Consider the following 20,211-nt stretch of genomic DNA (forward strand, 5'->3'; position numbering starts at 1 on the left):
AAATAAGCTTTTGATGTGTCAAAATGACATTTTTTATAAGAGACCTGATAGTAATGCTCTAACATTCATCCCCTCTAAAATACCCTTGTCCTTAAGGGTCTTCAAAGGTCTTATTCTTCCTCTGCCACCAAGTACTTCTCATTAGTTTCTCACATTTCAATCTTTTGGATCTAATCGCCTTTCCTTTTTCGCATTCTTCAAGGTTTTGTAACTCTTTTGCTGTTCTAAGACCGTACTTGTCCACCATTTCAGACTTCTTTATTGCTTTTTAGTTCACGAACCTGCAATCCTTGCCAATATTTTGTAGGCCTCCATTGCCACTGAAACACGAAAAGAGTTTTGCTACCTTTGGAACGATAACACTGAAATCTTCGTCTCACCTCAGTTGCATGAGCTTTTTGCATGATTGCATTTTGGTTACCTTCAATCCGTTGCATCTCTTAGATTATTAATCAGCCGTCCTAAAGTTAAGGAAACTATGTTACTGACTTCACCTTCCAAAATCTCAATACCATGTTTTTCTATAACAAGCTTTGATACCAATTATTATGGACACAATTTTTTTAGTCGGTCCCTTCTAGGGAACCAAAATCTTTAAATTGGTAAGTGAACTACTTTGAAGAAGTCTAGGTTCCATTGTAGACTAGCAAACAACTTGTAACTTAATTATTCATGATTTATTCATTGTCAACGTATAAATTCACTCAAGATAGACTTCCAAATAAATATATCTGTCAATAAAACTAATCATAACTCATCCTAATCCAAACCAATTTATTTGAATAAAATAAAGCATATTTCCTACCATTATTTATCCAATACTAATTAATTTAAATTAGATTCATAGTGCTCGCTTGACTTTTTCTGTCTTTGTCTATGGACATTTGTCTAGTGTATCCAAAAAACAGGGCAAAAACTTGTTTTACACTATGTTTCAGTGATTTATAACTGAAAAAATGATCAAAGTCACTTTTTTTTTTTTATTATTTAGGTAATTAAAGTCACATTTTCAAGTTATAAAAAGACATAAAACACACGTCGTAAAATCAAACACTGCCCAAAAAAAAATTACGCCCAAAAAGAGAGGGCTTATAGAGAATGATGGGAAACCACCCAATCAAAGGTTTATTACTTAGCACTATTCATAGATAGAAAATATAAATGGCATGAATAATGAATTTTTTTTATAGATAAACTGGATGCACGGAATAATTTCTCGAGAGAGAACATATCACAAATTCACAATATTTCCGGAGAAATAAGTCCAGAAAATTTTTATTTACAAGCAGTTTGTGGCTTAGCGTGGAAAGTTGATGCTATTTTCAGAATTACTTTCTAAAGTAGCACATACCAAGTGTTTGAATTGAGAACAAAACATGTGGGCACTCATATTTCTCGCTAAACCAGATTTATTATTTAGATATATATCAGTGGTCAGGATCACAGAATAAATACTGAGGTCACCCTGTAGTTTGTGCAAACTGTAAACAACACAAGAATTGAGATTCTACATATCTTATTGCAATAGCCCAAGTGATTGAGACTCCAGGTATATCACCATGCCCTCTGATCTTTTCCTCATCTTTGTATTTCTTCTGCTTCTTCAATCTACTCATGGTCTCTTTTGATGGCCAATACAGTGATACAGATTAATGATAGAAGGAAATAGTTAAGTGCTAAATGATTTAATGCTGAAACCATTGTAACACGATGATGTAGGCATGATATTTGAAATGAAGAGATGGCTTTAGCTAGAGTACATTTCTAACTACATAATATATATCAGCAACCCATTCCTCACTCAAGGCAAAACCTTTAATGTGTCTCTCTATCATGGTAAATCTACTCATGCCATCTTATAGCATATTGAAATGCATGTAGAAATAAGCAAAGATGAAATCCAATTTGGACCTTTTTTTTTTTTTTACTATTACCTTGTGCATGTGCAGTCCCCCATTCTACACACACCGTATATTTACAAAAAGGAATGTGGCCCCAACATGCTGGCAAGAAGTTTCAAACCCAGGATTTCATGGATATCATGAGGCCTTAGGAACCACTAAGCCAACCCTTTAGAATTCAATTTGGACCATGTTACATATTGAAAGGAGGCATTAAGCAAAAATGCCTGTCATCACCATGACTCAATGGTCACTTCAGTTCCTAGCTTCATTGCATTGTAGCTTTGACTTCTTTTATCAACATGTCAAATTTATATACCTGTTACAATGTACATAATCATTGGATGTAATAGTCAACCGATATTTTAATTGAGAAAACCAACATCACATAACATATTGAAGTTATATATAGTAGTGTTTTATTAAAAAAGAAAAAAGGAGTTATACTAATATTCTATAAAAGAAGGCTTATTAGTGTTAGTAGGCATTTAAAAGTTTTCCTTGATGCTCCTTACATTCTAAATCTCACCAATTTTATGTTTTCAGAGGGAATTCAGTAACCAAAAGCTGTAACATTCCTTATTTTAAACATGGGAGAGACAGAGGATTCCAAAAAACACGAAGACAAAGGCGAAGTTGAAAAGAAGGATAAGAAAGAAAAGGAAGAGAAACACGGTGATGATGATGTAAAAGAAGATAAGGGAGAGGAGAAAAAGAAGGACAAGGACAAGAAAAAGAAAGACAAGGATGGTAAGGAGGGCAAAGAAGGTGGAAAGGAGAACAAGGATGATGATGCAAAAGAAGAGAAGGGAGAGGAGAAAAAAAAGGATAAGGATAAGAAAAAGAAAGACAAGGATGGTAAGGAGGACAAAGAAGGTGGAAAGGAGAAGAAGAAAAAGAATCCTGAAGATAAGAAAGACCCTGCAAAACTGAAGCAAAAGCTTGAAAAGATTGATTCCAAAATGCAGGCACTGGTGGCTAAGAAAGAAGAAATTTTGAAACTGCTTAAAGAAGTTGAACAAGGTGGCCCAAATGCAAGTGAAGCATCCGGCCCCCCCATCACCTCCTCTTGAGGCTAGTCTATGTCCCTTATGTGAAAAGTGCAAATGCTTCATTAGGAATTTTTAGTCTAATTTTTGTGAAAATGACAGTGTATCTTCTGCATAGGCAGTTGGCATTTAATTAAGAATGCTTGACTAATTTATGTCAATGCAAAATAATTTCATAAATGTATTAATTAAATTAAATACTCAAATAACAAATGGGAAGAGAAAATAATTCATGTAGCAAGAATAACCTGTTGTGAAAATTGGCACTAAAGATTGGATTTTGATTTGATAACTTATGTAAGGAATGAAGCTTGGTCCGGAAGCAATGCATATAGTAAGAACATCAAGTTGCATTGATCACGGACCAAACTTTATTCCAGACATTATAATTATCACTCCTTGATGATAATAGAACTTGATAGAAATATATTACTGAACATTCAACAATGCCTTGTGCTTTTAAGCCAAAAACACTGAAGAAAGGCTCTGGCATGGTTATATCCACTGGCTAATAGATTCATCTTATATTATTTGAGCTCTAAGAGACATCATTGCACTCCACTAGGTTTTTGCTCCCCTGTAGAGGTGCAAAAATTACACCAGGTCTGTGCAAATCAATGTCAGAGAAGCGCATACGCATTGGCCAATCACAAATTAAATGGTAAACCACTAATGTCACTTTTGTTTAAAAAAAGATGATTAAGGTCATGGATATTGGTTTTCACATGTGGTTTAGTGATTTAGCCATTCATTGACGCGGAGACAAGCTAAGAGAAATCATTTCTAATGCTTCCTCCAAAGAGCTAAATTCCACAAGGTGTAAGGCCAATAATGGCAACCATCTTTGCAACAAGGATCAGATTGCTTCAGTTTCATGGCGTGCAATCAGAATTTCGCAATATGATTGTTTTCTTGAAGATAATTTAATGGACGCTGCCTTTAAAATTCAATTTGAAAAACTTGTTCTTACAAATTACTACCATAGAATAAACAAAACACCTTTAAAAAGAAATGGAGACATGGTATGATTTTTTATGCCATTATATATACTGGCTACTATTCTACTTCCTGTAAGTTGAGTGGTTGAAGTTATTGTCTCCATCATAATTAGCAACCATGTTTAGATGAGAGAAACCAATAGTCTCAAAAACTGATATTGGAGAAATTACTTCGACCATTTCAAAATATTGTGGTGGAGAATAGGCAAAGACTTGGGATGGAGTTCTTGTAGGTATGCACTTCATTGGCTCTAGATTCAGAGATGCAAAGGAGCTAGTCTTTCTTATTAATAGCCAGAAAATTCCAAAAAACTTAGTTCAAATTATTGTGGTTGAATGCAGAATTATACTCCAAGATATCCCTCCAAGTTCTGTGGTGCACAGCCTAACTTTTGTGTGGCTGTCCTGCAAAGAGAGAGGATGTGATCAAGAAATATACATTTAAGCAATATATTAACAACTGAATGTGAATCACCATAAAGTATCTTTCAATCTGAACAATTTGGTCAGACAATCTTTGATCAAACAGTAATCCCATGTACAATGAACATGTTTCCCTATGTGAAACATTTTGCCTTCAGTCCCGCATTCACACTACACAATAGATGGCCTTGCAGCAACAAAACTCCTCCGATTCCTGCTGTTTCCCACAAACTTGAAAAGCCCCAGAGCCCTATCCTACTCCAATTATATCATCTGTAATTAAAATCCTTTCCATGTAAAAGTGGAACCCATTCTCACCACGAGTGCCACAAAGTCAATATCTCTAAGATGTTCATGGATGTAATATAATAGTATGTACAAGCATTTGGACTTGTGACCAATGCCTTGGAGAGATTCTTCAGCACTAGACTCTCGTCATGTATCGCTTCCTAGTATAAAATGCTTTTTATCAATCAAAACATCCTTGATTTGAGACAAGCCCTATTTCATGATCAAGCGTTGACACATGAAAAAGTAATCCCATTGTCTCTTTCTAGACAGTCAATGTGGTCATTGAACATTTCAAGAGCGCCCTGCCATTTATACGAAGCACAAGAGTCAATACTTTGTAAGCGAAAGCCAGCATCCATGAAGTGGAGTCATGGTCATTGGAAATGACTTTCAGCTAAAAATCAGTGCTAGAACTTTGATGCAACATGTTATGGAATAGACATTGTAACCTCTTTTAATTCATGGCTACCAACAGAAACCTGTAATTTCAACAACTAATGTTGGAGAAGCTACTTCCACAATTACGAAAATTTAAAATGGATTTGAACTACAATGGAAATTAATGTTTGGGAGTTGGGACTTTGGGGCTTGGATTCCATTTTATGCTCTATCAATACACACCAATGAAAATTTTATGTGCCACTTTGGTGTTCTATTTTATACTCCACACTGCGATTATGATTTTTTTAATAATTCTCTCATTTGCTCTCCATTTATAAGTTTGTAGCCATCAATGTAGCTTCATCAATGTTACCTACTAAATAAAAGGCTTGTTCAGGAAGACCATTTAATTCTCTGGAAATGATCAATTAACACCTTCTAATGGTTTTTGATACCTTGTAACTCAATTGGCACTTCCTCATTCTTTTCTTTTTTCTTTTTTTTTCTTTTTTGATTATTTTATAAGGAAAAATAAAGTGACATGTGAATTGTGATAGATTGTAATTGGTGGTGGAGCATTAAGTGGAATATTCAGAATGGTATGACATTTTTTTTTCTTTTTTTTTTTTCCCCTTACAAAGCAACCATAGTTTAAAATGTGGATGAAAACAAAATCAAAAAGAATAGTTGGTGGAGCATATTTTTATTAATACCTATGCTGCAGGTCGTTTGGCACAAAAAGAAATGTGTACTAGGAGATGTTTCAAATTTGCAATTACGTATAAGCTAAAAAGATAGGCGACAAGGCATATCTGGTTGTTTAACGCCATACGGGTACAAACGCTTTACGTGAAGTATATGTCAAGCCAACTCTTGGAATTTTCATTCTAACATAATAGGAATTTTCAAGATCCACAAGTGGGGAAAAGTCAAAATATGAAAAATAATGTTCACATGTATATCAAAATAAATAAATAAATGTTCACATATGAATCAGCGAAAAAAAAAATTGTTATGCATGCTTCAAAACTTAAAAAAGTTATATATCTTTGCGTTTAGTTGTTTGTTTTATTTCTAATTTTTCAATTCCTTGTAAAATTTTAAAATCTAAACGATGGCAATGCAACTTTTAAATACTCTGAAAGTTATTAAAAAAGCAAAGTGAAACTACTAGGCAAGGTGATTGGAGTAGTTATTGATAAATGAACAAGGTGTTTGATGAAGCAGTATCTCGTTGATTTACTTGGATTCGTCCAGACGGCTCCTGAAAGTACTCTGACGAACCTGTGGGAGCAGGAATTTACTCAAGTGGTCACCGGTGTGGTGCCTGCCACAACGCCTCCGATGATAAAGTCAGTATCGAAGAAGATAATAATTGAAATACCAGAAAAAATGATTCAGGTGGTGATGTTGTTTTTTTTTATGTACCTTGTATTGGTGTTGTGAAGGTTTTATATACCCTTGGGGATTGTAGCCGTTGGAGTGTTAATGACTCCCTGATAACGTCTCTGGTGGAGTTATGGACTTTAATGCGTTCCCGTCGGTTCGTCCAGCTGGTCTTGTAACGGTTGGAGCTTTATTGGCAGCATTGAATGGCATTAATTCTTTTTGATGACGCGGATACTGGTCATGTTCGTCCGTGAAGGCAACTTCGTCTATAATTATCCTCGTCAGTTACGTATTCGTCAGTACCATCAGAGTTCATTTGTTTTTTTTTTTGTTTTTTTTGGTGCAATCCTGCAAGGTAATAGCTTATAATGTGCATTGATCTTGAATAACACCTAATCATCATATAGCTTGAGCCTATTCATATGGTTTTGATATTTGTTGTAATAGTATTAACTAAATATTGTGGACGTAGGATTTGTTGTGAAATGTTGTGAATCTAACACTTTTTTTACTATTTAGGCCATTGTAAAGTTGCACAAATTCAACATCAGTGCACAATATTGATGGATTCAAAGGAAACACCGGGCTTTCCCAAGTTAATTTCTATTAATAGTGCCACCTTGATTAAGGAAGAAAGGGCCAAGACTCAAGAAGTACAAGAATGCAACATACTGAGCTGATTCATGTGTGATTTAGTACTGATGTACCATTCACTGGAGAAATCACACAAAGGAGGATAACTGGTAAGATTCCCAGTTTCCCACTAATAAAGAAAAGAAAATGGATTACTCCTTCCTTTTCTTTTGTGCTAATGCTAAATTCCAAAATAGGTAATCACCTCCTTCTCAAAAAAAAAGTAGGCAATCAACTATTGAAGCCTAGAGGAATCATCACTAGTTACAAATTACCTGGAATTTCTGCCCATTTGATATGAACAGAACAGAACATTAATGGCAAATTAATTCCACCAATTATTCAAGAAAGGAATGAAATATTACCACAAAAATTGTAACTGTAATAATAATAACCCAAGTCCCAAAAAAGAGAAAAAAAAAACTGCCATGCATTATACTTAAGTGCGTGCCAAGGTTTTGAAAGGTTTGATGAAACTGAAAGGTTGAAACCATTGAACCTCAATGACTCTTGGTGCATTTCAACAACTTTGGTGGAGATTTGGAAACCTATACATGTATTTATTGGACTGAATCTGAAATTGTAGAGGAACCAAATCAAAAGCAACCTATTCTCTTTAGAGCTACAGCACAAGTTTCAGGTAAGAGTAAGACCTCATCCAGCTGTTTTTGTTCTTTCTTGCTGTTCTAAGTCCACTCTAAACTGCACCTGTCTCAAAGATCATTGTATAACTATAGGTCTAATAGGCCGCTAAATTTTCTTCAAACGGGTTCTTGGAAATTTCTCTAACTAATTCTTCTGCTTGTCAGTACAATAGGAAACTTCCTCTTTGGCTGCTTCTTTCCAGTTCCAATAAATCTTCATGCCAACCAATGCAAACAGCTAAATACAAAAATTTTGATCTCCAATTTTTTTTTTAAGGTTTAACAACAAACCAGCATGTACTACCCTGGTTTATACTTTGATATTGGCAGAAAGGCCAGAGGTTATCTCGTCTGTTTGGTTTCTCAATTATTGTTAGAATAATTTCTAATTAGAATCTGGGTTCTTTATTCTAATATAATCATATTGATTTGTTTACTTCTATACTAGATCTTCTATACAATGGATATGTTCAGCGACCACCAAAGGACCTTCACTTCCAACGCTTTGACTGCAATCTTGATCTCTCCTGTCAATGTAATTGTCTCTTCAATGGTTAAAGCTACTGTTTCTTTTTTCTTTTTTAATTTCTTCTCATGTAATTTTTTTCTGTTAAAGAAGATTTTTATCTTTGTGTTAAAGAATTCAATTTCTCGGTTAATTATATGCGTATTTATTTCTTAGACTTTAAGATTGGAAATTCGTAGTGTTGCATATAAAATAAACAATCTAATATGTAGAATTAGGTTCCTATTTGAATTTTTTGCCTTAAAAATTTCCAAACCTTAAAGGTTTGGATATTTGATATTATCAAAACTGATTTATAGAATTAAAATCGTGTTTTTAAGTCACGATTTTTGTGCAACGTGAATACTATTGAATTTTTTTTTTAGAGATATCCAAACTTTGAATGTTTGGATGTTTGATATCCAAACCAATATGTAAAATTGAAATCATGTTTCTAAAACACTATTTTTGTATCACGTGAATACTATTAAATTTTTGCCTTAAAAACATCCAAACTGATGTCTGATATCAGAACTAATACGTAGAATTGAAATCGTGTTTCTAAGACATGATCATAAGGGGGAAAAAAGCAACCTGATCACTTCAGTACACATTTGCCATGTTATGCCTGCTATGCTTAGAGTTCAAAAATATAACAACTAAATAGACAGATGTTGCTTTAATATCAATATCCATTTTCCGTATTTCTTATTTCTTATTTGCTATGCATGGTTCATGGTAGTAATTTCAGATTCTGAACATGATAAATGTGGGTTTCCAAAACTGGTATTGGAATGAATATAAATATTCGAAGACTCAAAGAATGATTTAACTATTGGATTGGGTAACATTAAATATCTTGATAATTATATAAGGTAATATACGTATACGGTTATACCATCACAAGGAAAATTTAAAGTTTTGTCAGGATTTCGTTCGTTGAGATAATAATACGCTTGAAGAGGTCAATCATATAATACATTGATCACTAGTTCCCAGAATCTAAAAATGGACTACTGGTGGCATCTGTTCTTTGGTTTGGATCAGTCTCATTGCAGTCAAGAAGAATGATGTTTTCCCCTTTTAATAAATGTTATGGTATTGTGGTGACTTAGTTGTCATGCTATTCATTTCTTCGTGCTCCTAATGAAGCTGTTGTTTGCTGGCCAACAATAAGACAATTTAACACACTGATTATAATTTTGAGCTCAATATATAATGTTAACTCTGAGCTAAGTTACTTAAGAATTTGAAGCAAACCCCATAAGCAAGAATAGTAGTTCTGATTATAATTTTGAGCTCAATCATTTGTTTGCAAATAGTTAGAAATTGATCTCAAGTTCAATATGATACTTAGCTTGAACTTTTGGTTTTCCATGACTCTTACAGTTAGAGATATTGTGCCTGGACTGAGGACCCTTTTTAAACTTTCCATTCCTGATTCTGCCAAGGTAAGAATCTTCTGTCACTTTCTTGCCATCTTAAATCTGAACACTTCTTATATCAATATTTCTTTTTCTATCTCTTTTACTTTCGATTTCCTTGTTGAGCCTGTGGCATGTGATACATTACAGGAGATCCATTCTTAGCCAACAGTGATTGTGGTAACAGGTGGAACTGCAATACTTGCAAAAGTATGTTGGGATATCAGGAGGTCTTGGATTGATAGCAGACCCTCTTACGGGAATTAGCCCCCTCATAAACTTTTCAGGCGTGTTGGGAAGTGATTTTCTCTCCCTTGGAACTGACGTTGCCTTTGACATATCAACAGGAACATTGAACAAACTCAATGCTGGTTTGAGCATCAGCAGTGACTTTCTTATTGCTTCCTTGACCTTGTGAGTATTCCCATGAAAATTTGGAGGAAGAAATTTTTAGAAAAAATAATAAATAAATAAAGAAAAGAAATTGTTGACTGACTGTTAAACCATCTTTGTTTCATTCTGCTAAAAAAAAGGACTTACTTTTAAGAAATTGTTAAGACCATTTTTCCACCACTCTATGATTCTAAAGTAATTTCAACTGACTATGAACCTGAAACTCAAATGGTTGATGCTCTATGCTCCCCTCACAATGCAGGCATGACAAGCTTGACTCTTGGAAAGCATCTTGTTACTACGTGATGAACCCCCTGACCAACACTGCCATTGGAGCTGAGCTGAAGCATACCCTTTCAGACAGTGACAGTGCCATCACAGTTGGCGGCCAGCATGCATTGTTTCCTTCTACATTGATGAAGGCTCGAATAAACACATATGGCAGGGCAGGTGCTCTTATTCAGCAAGAGTTTTGGGAAAAGGTTGCTCTAACTCTTGCTGGAGAGGTGGATTTTATGGACATAAATGAAACTCCTAAGATTGGCCTGTCTATTGCTTTCAGGCTTTAGAACAAGTTAGTGGAGAAAGCTTCTCTATTCACACAATGGAGAACAACTTCAGGAGCATATGGTTTTCATCAAATAATTTGTGCATGTCATAGAAGACAATGGTCATCTTCCTTCCATTCAAGTTCGTCCAGCATTCAGATAATATTAAGGCAAATACTTTGTAAGTAACAGGTACTGTCCAAGTAAAAACTAGGTAAAAATAAAGGAGAAGTCGTGGTACAATGGTATCACTTCCACACAGCATTTATTTGTGAAAGTGAGGATATATGTATACAGTTTTTCAGAAAATAGTAATACTTAAAATAAATGGAAATTACCACCTTTTGGCTGTTTTGAGTGCCTAAAATAAGATCAAGGATGAGATGTTCTGAAAAAAAGTTTTTACCTTTTAGATAAGAAGGGTCGAGGTACAAAACCCTGAAAGTTGAAACTTCTTAAGTTGCAGCACAAAAGGCTTTAAGCTAAGCAATGAACTGAAGCTGATGAGAATTTATGGTTGTGAGGAAGAAATATTTAACAGAAGCAATTGTAGCTGTGTCGTATTCAAGTTTGAAGAACTGTACATACTTGAGACATCTTTAAGTCTCCTATTTACAATAATTATCATAATTCACAAACAGACATGACAGTTGCATCAAGATAGATTACGTAACACGCTGAAAAACTTGCAGAGAAACATCAACGTGCATAGACCTAGTTTCAACACACAAAAGGGGAAAAAATGGAAAAGTAACCCTAATGTTGAACAGAACCCTGAAGAAGTCCATCACGAATTTGAGATGCTACATCACGAACAGCACCAGGTCCATGAGGGATGAACACAGCAGAGGATTTTGAGGCAGCACCAATTTCCTTCATTGTGTCAAAATACTGGGTAACAAGAACCATGTCCATGACATCCTTCGGCGTGGTCCCTGGCACATTAACAGAGAAGCCCAACACACTATCTCTCAATCCATCAACAATTGCTTGACGTTGGCGAGCAATACCCAGCCCAGACAAATACTTCGACTCAGCCTCACCCTCAGCTCGCTTAATTTGCAAGATTTTCTCAGCCTCCGCCTTCTCATTGGCTGCCACCCTCATTCTTGCAGCTGATAAAATATAACAATTAAAAATTTAAGCTTATATAATAAAGGGAAACTAAAATACCATCTTTCCTAAACGAGTAAACTGACTTGAAAGTATTGCAGAAGGCATTAACAACCAACCAGTCAGCAGAAGAGTTTAATAAAATATTTTTTATTTGCATGTGTGGTCAAAATCTTGGAAATTCATAAATCTGAGCACTCTTACTTCCAGGACACAGCATCTTCTATAATCATTACTGATTTTACAAAAGAATTTAGAATATAACATAGTTACTCTATGTAAGTTATGCTGATTCCATTTCTTGGTAGTCATGGACATGGGGATGCAAGAATGACAACTTGATAGTTTACCACTCTGGCAATCTTCCAGTCCAACAACTTAAATACGATGAGAAACGTATCAGGCAATGCTGAGATTTAGCATCTCAACATAAACACTCAGATTACAGCAAAAGCAACAATCCACACATCCAGAGCAATTGAAGAAATCAGAAGCAAATTAATACTTAAATCAAATTGGTAATATAATATACCTGCATTGATTTCATTCATTGCTCGCTTGACATGGTCGTCAGGTTCTATATCAACAATGAGTGTTTGTACAATTTCATACCCATAAGCAGACATAGCCTGTAAACAGAATGGTGTCACAAGTTAAGCATACACCCTTTGATATTATGATACCGTTAATGAATCAGATAGTCTACCTTTTCAAGTTCATCTTCTACAGCTTTGGCAATGTCATTTTTCTGTTCAAAAGCAGCATCCAAGGTGAGCTTTGGGACACTTGCTCTGATTACTAGTTTAACGGACAAGGCAACACCAATTAGTTGATAATAATTATGATAAAAATAATTAAACTATTGGAAAAGATGAAATATATTTGCAAAATTAATTAATTACAAATATACTCATATGTTTATATATGTAAGATATTATATTATGCAATAAATACAGGAGGGTATTTGGATTATACCATCAAACACATAGGCCTGGATTTGGCTTCTTGTGTTGCTGAGTTTGTAAAAGGCATCACTTGCCTTGTCTGCCAGGGCACGGTATTGAATAGAGGCAACGACATTGACAAATACATTGTCCTGGAGAAAAAACCATCACAAAATCTAATCACCCTGCATACTAGTGCCCAGGCACAGGTTACAGGTAACAATAGGCTTGCCAAAATAACGTTCACTAAATTTATCATTTTCTTAATTCAAATATGTACTTCCTCCCTTAACTGCTCTAAACTCATAACTTAAACAAAACATAAAAAATAAAAAAAGAAAGAAACAAAGGTTAAAAAAAAGGGGTACAAGAGATGCTTTGATAAAAATAATAATAATTTGATCTGCATTAAAACAGCATGTTTAATGGTTCTGGAAAGTTCACTATATTCTTTGGTGAAGCTCATAATGAAAAATTTTCTTTTACTTTTTTTTTAAGGCTGACAACTTAAAGGGAGAGTTTTTCTTTTCTTTTTTCAATGAGTATATGGAAGAGTTATAAGTAAAGAATAGATGATATCATCTGTTGCCTCAATATGAATGCACCAAGGCAATACAGATGGATATTTAATAGAAATAAATAAATAAGCTACAAGGCAAAATTTAAGAAGTCGAGACAAAATTGCCTTTGCCAAATGACAAATGCAACAAACAAGCATCTGATGACCACAAAGAGGTTTACTCATCTAAATACTTATAAAAATTTACAAACCTTTGTCTTTGTCTCACATCGCACATCCAATTGCTGTAACCGAAGAGTGAGATGACCAGAAAGCTGACTTCCAAGGCACCAAGGCAAGAAATGGCATCCTGGCTCAAGAACTTCCTCAAACTTGCCAAATTTCTCCTTGATAGCCACGGTGGATTGGTCAACTTGTACACAACAAAGCAGATTACCCATCTTCTGTATACTGTGTTATTATATCTGAAAAACAAAGTGCAAATAATCAGCAACTTGTTGGAAATAGAGAAAAAAAGGAACAAGAATAGCCATGACTTTTTCTTGCCATCTCATTATAACTAATGATTTCTAGTCATCATTTTTCATTGATATACTTTCAAAGGGGGAAAGAAAAAAGGCTATATGATTGATCAAGTTACCTTTTACTAATTTAGTGGTATCAAAATGAATTCTAAAGCTTGATACATAGTTACCAAGGCACCCAAAGAGATCAAAACATATAAGCACAAGAGTTATGATATTCTACCTAAAACTTTTTCTACAACAGACTAGTGTAGACAGCAAATTGCAACCTATACACCCATAAAAGTTCCTAAGATGAAGCTCAAAGCTATATTTGGGAAAGGGTTAAACTTGCTGCGCACGTTTATTTTACAAAGTTTTATACATACAAAAAACAACTGAAATTGTGATATCACTAAATTAGTAATAAACACTGCTCTTTGGAAAAACTGGAACAAAAAATGCTAAACCAATACTATGCTGTTCATAGAAATCTCATAAACCAATCAAAAAAAGATACAATTTACCATAAATTGATATCTAAACTTTTCCTTTGAGAATTTCATTGTTCCAAAATTGTTGAAGAATTTACTTTATGCAGAAATTAAACGAAAATTTACGCAAAAAGTATTTACAGAAAAAATAAAATAAAATTTGCAATGAGTACACATACATCAAGAACATTTCATCCTCATAAGAGATAATTTAGAGCTTAGGATTAAAAAGTTTCACAGGAAAAATACAGTAACCACAAATTTCATTTACCTAGAACAGAAGAGAGACAAGAAAGACTTACGATTCAATAGTCAAACAAAAAGGCAGGTCAAGAGAAGAAAATGAGTGTGAACTAGATAGGATGACAAGCCTACAACTCAAACAAACCAAACTATGATCACTTTATAGACCTCAACAAGATGGATTAAGAGACTTTTATAACAAAGGTGGGTTAACGGTTGACTTACGGCATTTGTTAATGACCCATTTTAGAAAAAATTTAATACACCGAAAATATAAAAAAAAGCTGTCAAAATTTTTTTTTTCTTTTCCATAAAAATTTATAAAAATGGTCTATTAACCAATGGCCTGACGTCCGTTAACTTCCCCCTCTGTAACAGTAGCCAAAATCCATGTAATTGTAATAATATTTTATAAACCAATTTTAGTAAGGCAACAACAGAAAACTATTTTTAAAAAAAGACTTTTTATAAACCCTTATACTTCTCTGACATCAACAGCCATTAAAATTAAATAGTCTGAGCTGTACCCAATGATGCCAGGAAGACTCTAAGATGCTTATCATAATCAGAATTGTTAAAATATAAAGTTACAAATTATCATATATCATATAAGCACTTAAACATAGTATAAAATTTTTGTTTGGATTAACAGCTAAAAACTGCTAGGATAAACCTCAGAAAACTCGCCAATCGTTATCTAAAACTTTTGCAGCATCACATATAGTCTCCATCGTGATACAACCTAGAAAAGTAGAACTATTATCAAAGGAAATTAAGAAACTTTGTACCATGAAAGGCATCTTTTGCCGTCCTAGAAAACAAAGATTCCTTTTTATAATAAAATCATTCAGTGTTAGTCCATAAATTGTGATGAAGCAATTACAACATGAACATAAAAAAACAGAAGACAACCTGTAAAAACAGAACACAAGAGTGTAACTTTGCTACTTTTAAAGGACAAAGAATAATATTTGTGAAGGAAAAGAAAGGGTCATAGAAACCCAGTTGAGATATTGAATTGCAATGAAAGAGAGAGACAAAATTCTCACCAGGATTTTTCTTTTCAAGTAGATGAAGAGTAAGAGCTGTGTTTTTATGGTACCATAGCACCCAGAAAGAGGTGTGCGTTTCTTGGTGTATACTCAAACTGTTGGTTCACAAATCCCAAGCCAGCGGCTTGCCCCACAAAGTGGCCCCAACGCATGTGGTCAACTGTCAGTCCTATCTTTGAGCTTCTATTCGTTCTTTCGGATAAGAATGGCTTCGGCTGTCGCTTTTGTCTTTTGTTCCTTTCTTCTTTTTTTTTGGGTAAACTCGAATTTCGTTTTTATCCCTCATTTTATATTTTAATTTGTTCCTCTAACTTTTTAATTGTCTTAATTTTATCTTTAATTTTTTAGTGTCATATTAATTTGGTCTTTGTCATTTTTTTAGATGAAAATTGCTGATATAACAAATGGTCAAAATAAAATTTTAATTTATTTTCATATCAATGAAAGTTAATTTTTTATTTTGGCTATTATATACGTCATCAATTTGCATCTAAAAGATAAAGATAGAGACTAAATTGACAAAATAGTGAAAAGTTAAAGACCAAATGGACAAAATTGAAAAGTTAAAAATCAAATTGAAATATAATATATAGGATAGGGACCAAAAATGTGGTTTACCCTTTCTTTCTTTTTTGTATAGAAATTTTTTTTTTTTTTTTTTTGGATAATCGGGTAGAAATTGTTCTATCTATTTAATTCTTGCATACTAGAATTACATAGGGACGTAGAAGAACATAAAATTAGTGAAAAATAGGAATTTATAAATATCCTTGAGACAAGATATGAGTGCAACGAACTCACATAACATATGACTAAATGGGACCCAAAAAAAAAACCAAATTATATACTATAAGCCTCGTCACATACGCTCTGCGTGTGTGATGAGGCTTTTTTTTTTTTTTTTTTTCTAGTATCATAATTTCTTTATTTAAATTTTGGATAAGTTTGATTTGAAAACATAAATTAGTAGGAGAGTATCTTATTTTGTAGGCATTTTAAGTAGAATTGAAGATATATTTTACCGGGTTGTCCATAAGTTTTTTCTTTATTAAATGTAAGATTTAGAGATATTTCTAAACCACATAAAAATTCAGTCTAAAAAGAGGAATCCTCTTATAAATAGTATAGATATATATAATAAAATTAAGTCCTAAAAAAAATAGTTGCGATACTTGACTAATGATTACTGTAAGGACCAAAAATCCAATCAGGTTTTAAAGCCCACTTAAAACTGGAAGTGGATCCAATCACCCAATGCCCAAAACAAAGAATTTGTAAAGAGGGAACAAAACAACAACGGACAGCTGTATCCCGAGGATACCATTCAACATAAAAGGAGTAAGAAAACACCCTTCCACAGGCTTGCCTGAGGAGGAATCTATTACATTCAATTATCACTATTCATTCAATTCTTAGAGTCCTCCTTTCCTTTCCTACACTAGCCTCTTTCATCCCTATCTATACTCCTTCCTCATTGCATCTCCAACGTCAACCTCCCACCTAATCCCTTTCTCACGTTGACACTTGTCAAATTGCTTGCAGAAGGTGGTGGAAAGAAACTGCCTAACTGTGATTCGCACTGTTCAGGTCACCTTTACATCAATGCAGCTGATAAAGCTGTTGTTCCTCATTCAATATGGTTAGGAGACTAGGTGTAAAACATTCAATACGAAATCCACAGGCTGTCTACCCCCAAACCAAATATTTTCTCTCTGTGCCATATATCACCAGTCTACTCTTTGTACTTTTCCATGCAACATTGTCCTCAAGTCCTCGGCCCTCATCCCAACTAAGATCTCTTTTGACCATTGATCTTCATCCTCAGTCCTCGACCCCCCACAATAGCCCCTTAAACCGTGTGCTATTGATTCAGAATTAAAAGCCAAGTTTTAACTTTGCAAATTAACTATCCACGTGCCATTTGTTTTCCCATGTGGTAACATATTTTCGTTTCCTATGACACGTTCCTGACGCTTCGGAATCTACGATCGGTCATTTATGATGTCAGGCGGCTCCTCATCTCCCCACGTTCTACAACTCGATCAGAATTGTACGGTTCTAATTTTCCCCTAGTTATGAGTGGGAAATTATCGCGCATTTTCGCCCCTATATAAACAAGACATGGGGCTGGCTGAGGTTTATTTTGAGCATTTTGAAGAAAATGAACCTCCCGAGGACCAATTTTAGCGTTCATTCAAAGGTGTGTTGGTTTTCTCGTTGATTCTTTTTTGTTTTTTATTCTTTTTTCTTTATTCTTTCCATAAGACTTAATGGGTAGATACACTAGGTTAGTAGATACCACTGAGGCAAGGGCAGTTTTTAAGGCCCAATATAGAATCCCTGATGGTGTTGAAATTCAACACTGTGAAGAGGGGGAATGGTTGGTCCTACCAAGGCCTCCCGAGTCTGTAGTAATTCCAATGATCGCTTTTATTGAAGGTGGGACGGAACTTTCCATGGGGAGGGTAACCCGGGACTACCTCTTAAATTAGATTAACTCCAACCCAATGTTCCCCCAACATCTTTAGGATTTTAGGGTGTGTAGATGCCATAAATCGTAAGATGGGGACTAACCTTACTTGGCACGACGTAAACTAGGTGTACAACTGCCAGAAAGGAGAGAAAACTAAATACTACATGAAGTGTAAGGTTCCTGCAGTTAGACTAATCTCCTGCCTACCTGACTCGAGCAAGGGCATGGACGAGGATTTCCTCATTGTCTCGGGGAACTGGTACGACAGATTACATTGCCCTATCCAAGAAGGGGAGCCAAGTAGGGTTCCCGATGACCGGAGCAAGACTCGGGATTTTTAGTTAACTTCATTTATGTAGTGATTTTGCACTTAATAATTTTTACTAACGATATTCACCCTTTGTGGCAGACGAATATCACACCGCTCCAACCAGACATTTGGTAAACTTCCAAGACCTAAACAGAATCCTCAGGTCGGAGATAGTTTTACATAAGGATGGACAGCTCAGGTCGGCACACATTATTCTCAACTACAAGCCCTCTACTAAGCGTTTTCAAAGCCCAAAAAAGGTTATTAGAGCCAAGGATCTGCGTTTGGCTTTAATTGACGTAGTCGTACTGGGTTTCCTGTTGACCAAGCCTCCTCAAGAGGGGACCCAAGACGTCCAGCTTCCAACGCCCTTAGCAACTAGACTTATCTATTCCCAAGAACCCCCATCCCTTCTGAGGACGAGAGAGGGAGACTACACCCGAGCCCATCCATCCTAAGGTGACAAAAAAAGACTTCGAAGTCTTTTATCGCGAAGACACTCCTGGTACTTCCGCAACTCACTCTTCGAGAGACATGGGTTTTCAAGAGAAAGAACCCGATCTCCTCACCCTGCTAAAAGCCCATGTTGGGGACTCTTCCCCAGCTCTAGTGGTACCACCTCGACCTACCACTCCATCCGTGATGCGCACCTCGCCTGTTGAGGTCGTAAATAAGAAAAGGAAACATGGTCAGGTCGGAAAGAGCCCCGAGGAAACCGAAGAAGGAGAGGCTGCCGAGCCACCCACTAAAGAAACTCGAGTAGGAAAAGGGCAGTAAAAGAAGTCTGCACACACTGGGACTTCTAAAGAGACGAGCGGAGACCAATCTAGGAAAGCTTCGATCTGGAGACCCATCTTCACCTTGAGCTCAGGTAATCTAGTGCTTGATGATGCCAACCTGAGGGACCCCAAGAAGAGTAGCTCAAGTTTGGTGGCAGAATGCTTGGAGAAGACGTTATGCTTGCCTAAGGATATGGCTGAATTGAGGTCTTTCTGGAAAAGAAATGTCTTCCTATCTTTGAAACAAGATCTAGCCAAGGTACTACATCATGTCTTTGTACTAGCATAAATGGTTTCATCTCTATGTGTGTGACACTTACATTGTTGTTCCTTTTACTATCTCTATTTTTGGTAGGCTGTCCAAGCTGCCTTTATGGTCGAGGAGTGGGTAGACCACTCCTTGGACATGGCAAGAAAGGCCGAAAATGGTCAGGAGGCTACAGTAAAGGCTCAAATTGAAGCAGGGCAAAAACTAAAAGACACCCTCACCCAGCTATCTGAGGTTGAGAAGGCTCATAGGAATGCAGAGTCCGCACTCAAGAGCTATGAGAAACAAGCGGTTGATGCATTAAAAGCCCAAAAGAAGGCCCAGAATAGACTGGCTCTTACAGTGGTAAAGCTGAAACAAACGTAGAAACTACTAGAGGCTAAAGACAAGGAGAAAGCTGAGGCTAAGCAAGCAGCATATGATGCTAGCATGAAGAAGATAGCCGAGAGTCTTACTGCCCAGTTTCGGGATGTTGCTCGTGCTTTCTGCTTGGAGGTGTGGGGCCATGCCTTAGATGCTGCGGGGGTATCTACTGAGTCAGAGCTTCGGGCTCAAGACAAAGTATTCTACCCTTCTGCATTACAACTGGCACCTATTCCTCCAAAGCATCCAACTAACTCTAGCTCCATTCTCCCTTCTTCCACAGTTCCCCCAGACTAAAGTCCTTCCTCCACTTCTGCCAAAGGCAAAGAAAAAGGAGAAGACGTGCTACCAGCAGATGATGTGGTAGTCGTGGAGACTAAAGAGGATGTAATTGAGGTAGTGCAATCTAAAAGGAAGAAAAGAGACAAAGAGCAAGAGAAAAAAGAAACTAAGGAAAAAGAGCCAGCTGCTTGAACCTTTAGCTAGAGGAACTTAAAGACATTTTGTAATGGGCCATTGAACTAGCGATTCTCTGTTTTTACGTTGTACCTATCCTTATTTTTAATAACA

The 20,211-nt window shown here is 35.7% G+C and overlaps 3 protein-coding genes across 5 annotated transcripts; 2 read left to right on the forward strand and 1 right to left on the reverse strand.

Annotated features, from left to right (window-relative positions):
- Positions 1–281: 281 nt before the first annotated feature.
- LOC142632320 (uncharacterized) lies at positions 282–3,071 on the forward strand. The gene is made up of 2 exons (XM_075806758.1): positions 282–1,549; positions 2,448–3,071. The coding sequence occupies exon 2, from the start codon at positions 2,492–2,494 to the stop codon at positions 2,972–2,974; it is 483 nt and encodes a 160-aa protein (XP_075662873.1). The 5' UTR covers positions 282–1,549; positions 2,448–2,491; the 3' UTR covers positions 2,975–3,071.
- A 4,865-nt stretch (positions 3,072–7,936) lies between these two features.
- On the forward strand, positions 7,937–11,018 carry LOC142631254 (mitochondrial outer membrane protein porin of 36 kDa-like). Its single transcript, XM_075805384.1, has 5 exons — positions 7,937–8,050; positions 8,158–8,244; positions 9,604–9,665; positions 9,826–10,052; positions 10,294–11,018. Exons 1-5 carry the CDS (start codon positions 8,005–8,007, stop codon positions 10,598–10,600), a joined length of 729 nt encoding a protein of 242 aa, XP_075661499.1. The 5' UTR covers positions 7,937–8,004; the 3' UTR covers positions 10,601–11,018.
- A 94-nt stretch (positions 11,019–11,112) lies between these two features.
- LOC142631253 (hypersensitive-induced response protein 1) lies at positions 11,113–15,602 on the reverse strand. Of its 3 annotated transcripts, XM_075805381.1 has the most exons (7): positions 15,446–15,547; positions 14,456–14,524; positions 13,408–13,620; positions 12,668–12,788; positions 12,399–12,490; positions 12,225–12,321; positions 11,113–11,694 (listed from the first exon to the last, which is right to left on the reverse strand). In XM_075805381.1, exons 3-7 carry the CDS (start codon positions 13,594–13,596, stop codon positions 11,336–11,338), a joined length of 858 nt encoding a protein of 285 aa, XP_075661496.1. In that variant the 5' UTR covers positions 13,597–13,620; positions 14,456–14,524; positions 15,446–15,547; the 3' UTR covers positions 11,113–11,335. The 3 variants fall into 3 exon arrangements, with proteins under 3 accessions (XP_075661496.1, XP_075661495.1, XP_075661497.1); XM_075805380.1 differs by lacking the exon at positions 14,456–14,524 and having other exon boundaries at positions 15,446–15,602; XM_075805382.1 differs by lacking the exons at positions 14,456–14,524; positions 15,446–15,547 and adding an exon at positions 15,309–15,328.
- Between the last annotated feature and the right edge of the window lie 4,609 nt (positions 15,603–20,211).

The sequence above is a fragment of the Castanea sativa genome, chromosome 4 (genome assembly GCF_040712315.1).
Source record: "Castanea sativa cultivar Marrone di Chiusa Pesio chromosome 4, ASM4071231v1".
NCBI classification, from domain to species: Eukaryota; Viridiplantae; Streptophyta; class Magnoliopsida; order Fagales; family Fagaceae; genus Castanea; species Castanea sativa.

What these genes read in the sequence shown, in the direction of transcription:
- LOC142631253 (XM_075805380.1), bottom strand. Translation starts at nt 13,596, where the DNA reads ATGGGTAATCTGCTTTGTTGTGTACAAGTTGACCAATCCACCGTGGCT. An exon ending in GATGTGAGACAAAGACAAAG is followed by an intron (nt 12,789 to 13,407) that starts GTTTGTAAATTT and finishes TTTTTTCTCCAG; the next exon opens with GACAATGTATTTGTCAATGT. An exon ending in TAGAAGATGAACTTGAAAAG is followed by an intron (nt 12,322 to 12,398) that starts GTAGACTATCTG and finishes TTCTGTTTACAG; the next exon opens with GCTATGTCTGCTTATGGGTA.
- LOC142631254 (XM_075805384.1), top strand. Translation starts at nt 8,005, where the DNA reads ATGTACTACCCTGGTTTATACTTTGATATTGGCAGAAAGGCCAGAG. An exon ending in TCTTGATCTCTCCTGTCAAT is followed by an intron (nt 8,245 to 9,603) that starts GTAATTGTCTCT and finishes TGACTCTTACAG; the next exon opens with TTAGAGATATTGTGCCTGGA. An exon ending in CTTATTGCTTCCTTGACCTT is followed by an intron (nt 10,053 to 10,293) that starts GTGAGTATTCCC and finishes CTCACAATGCAG; the next exon opens with GCATGACAAGCTTGACTCTT.
- LOC142632320 (XM_075806758.1), top strand. Translation starts at nt 2,492, where the DNA reads ATGGGAGAGACAGAGGATTCCAAAAAACACGAAGACAAAGGCGAAGTT.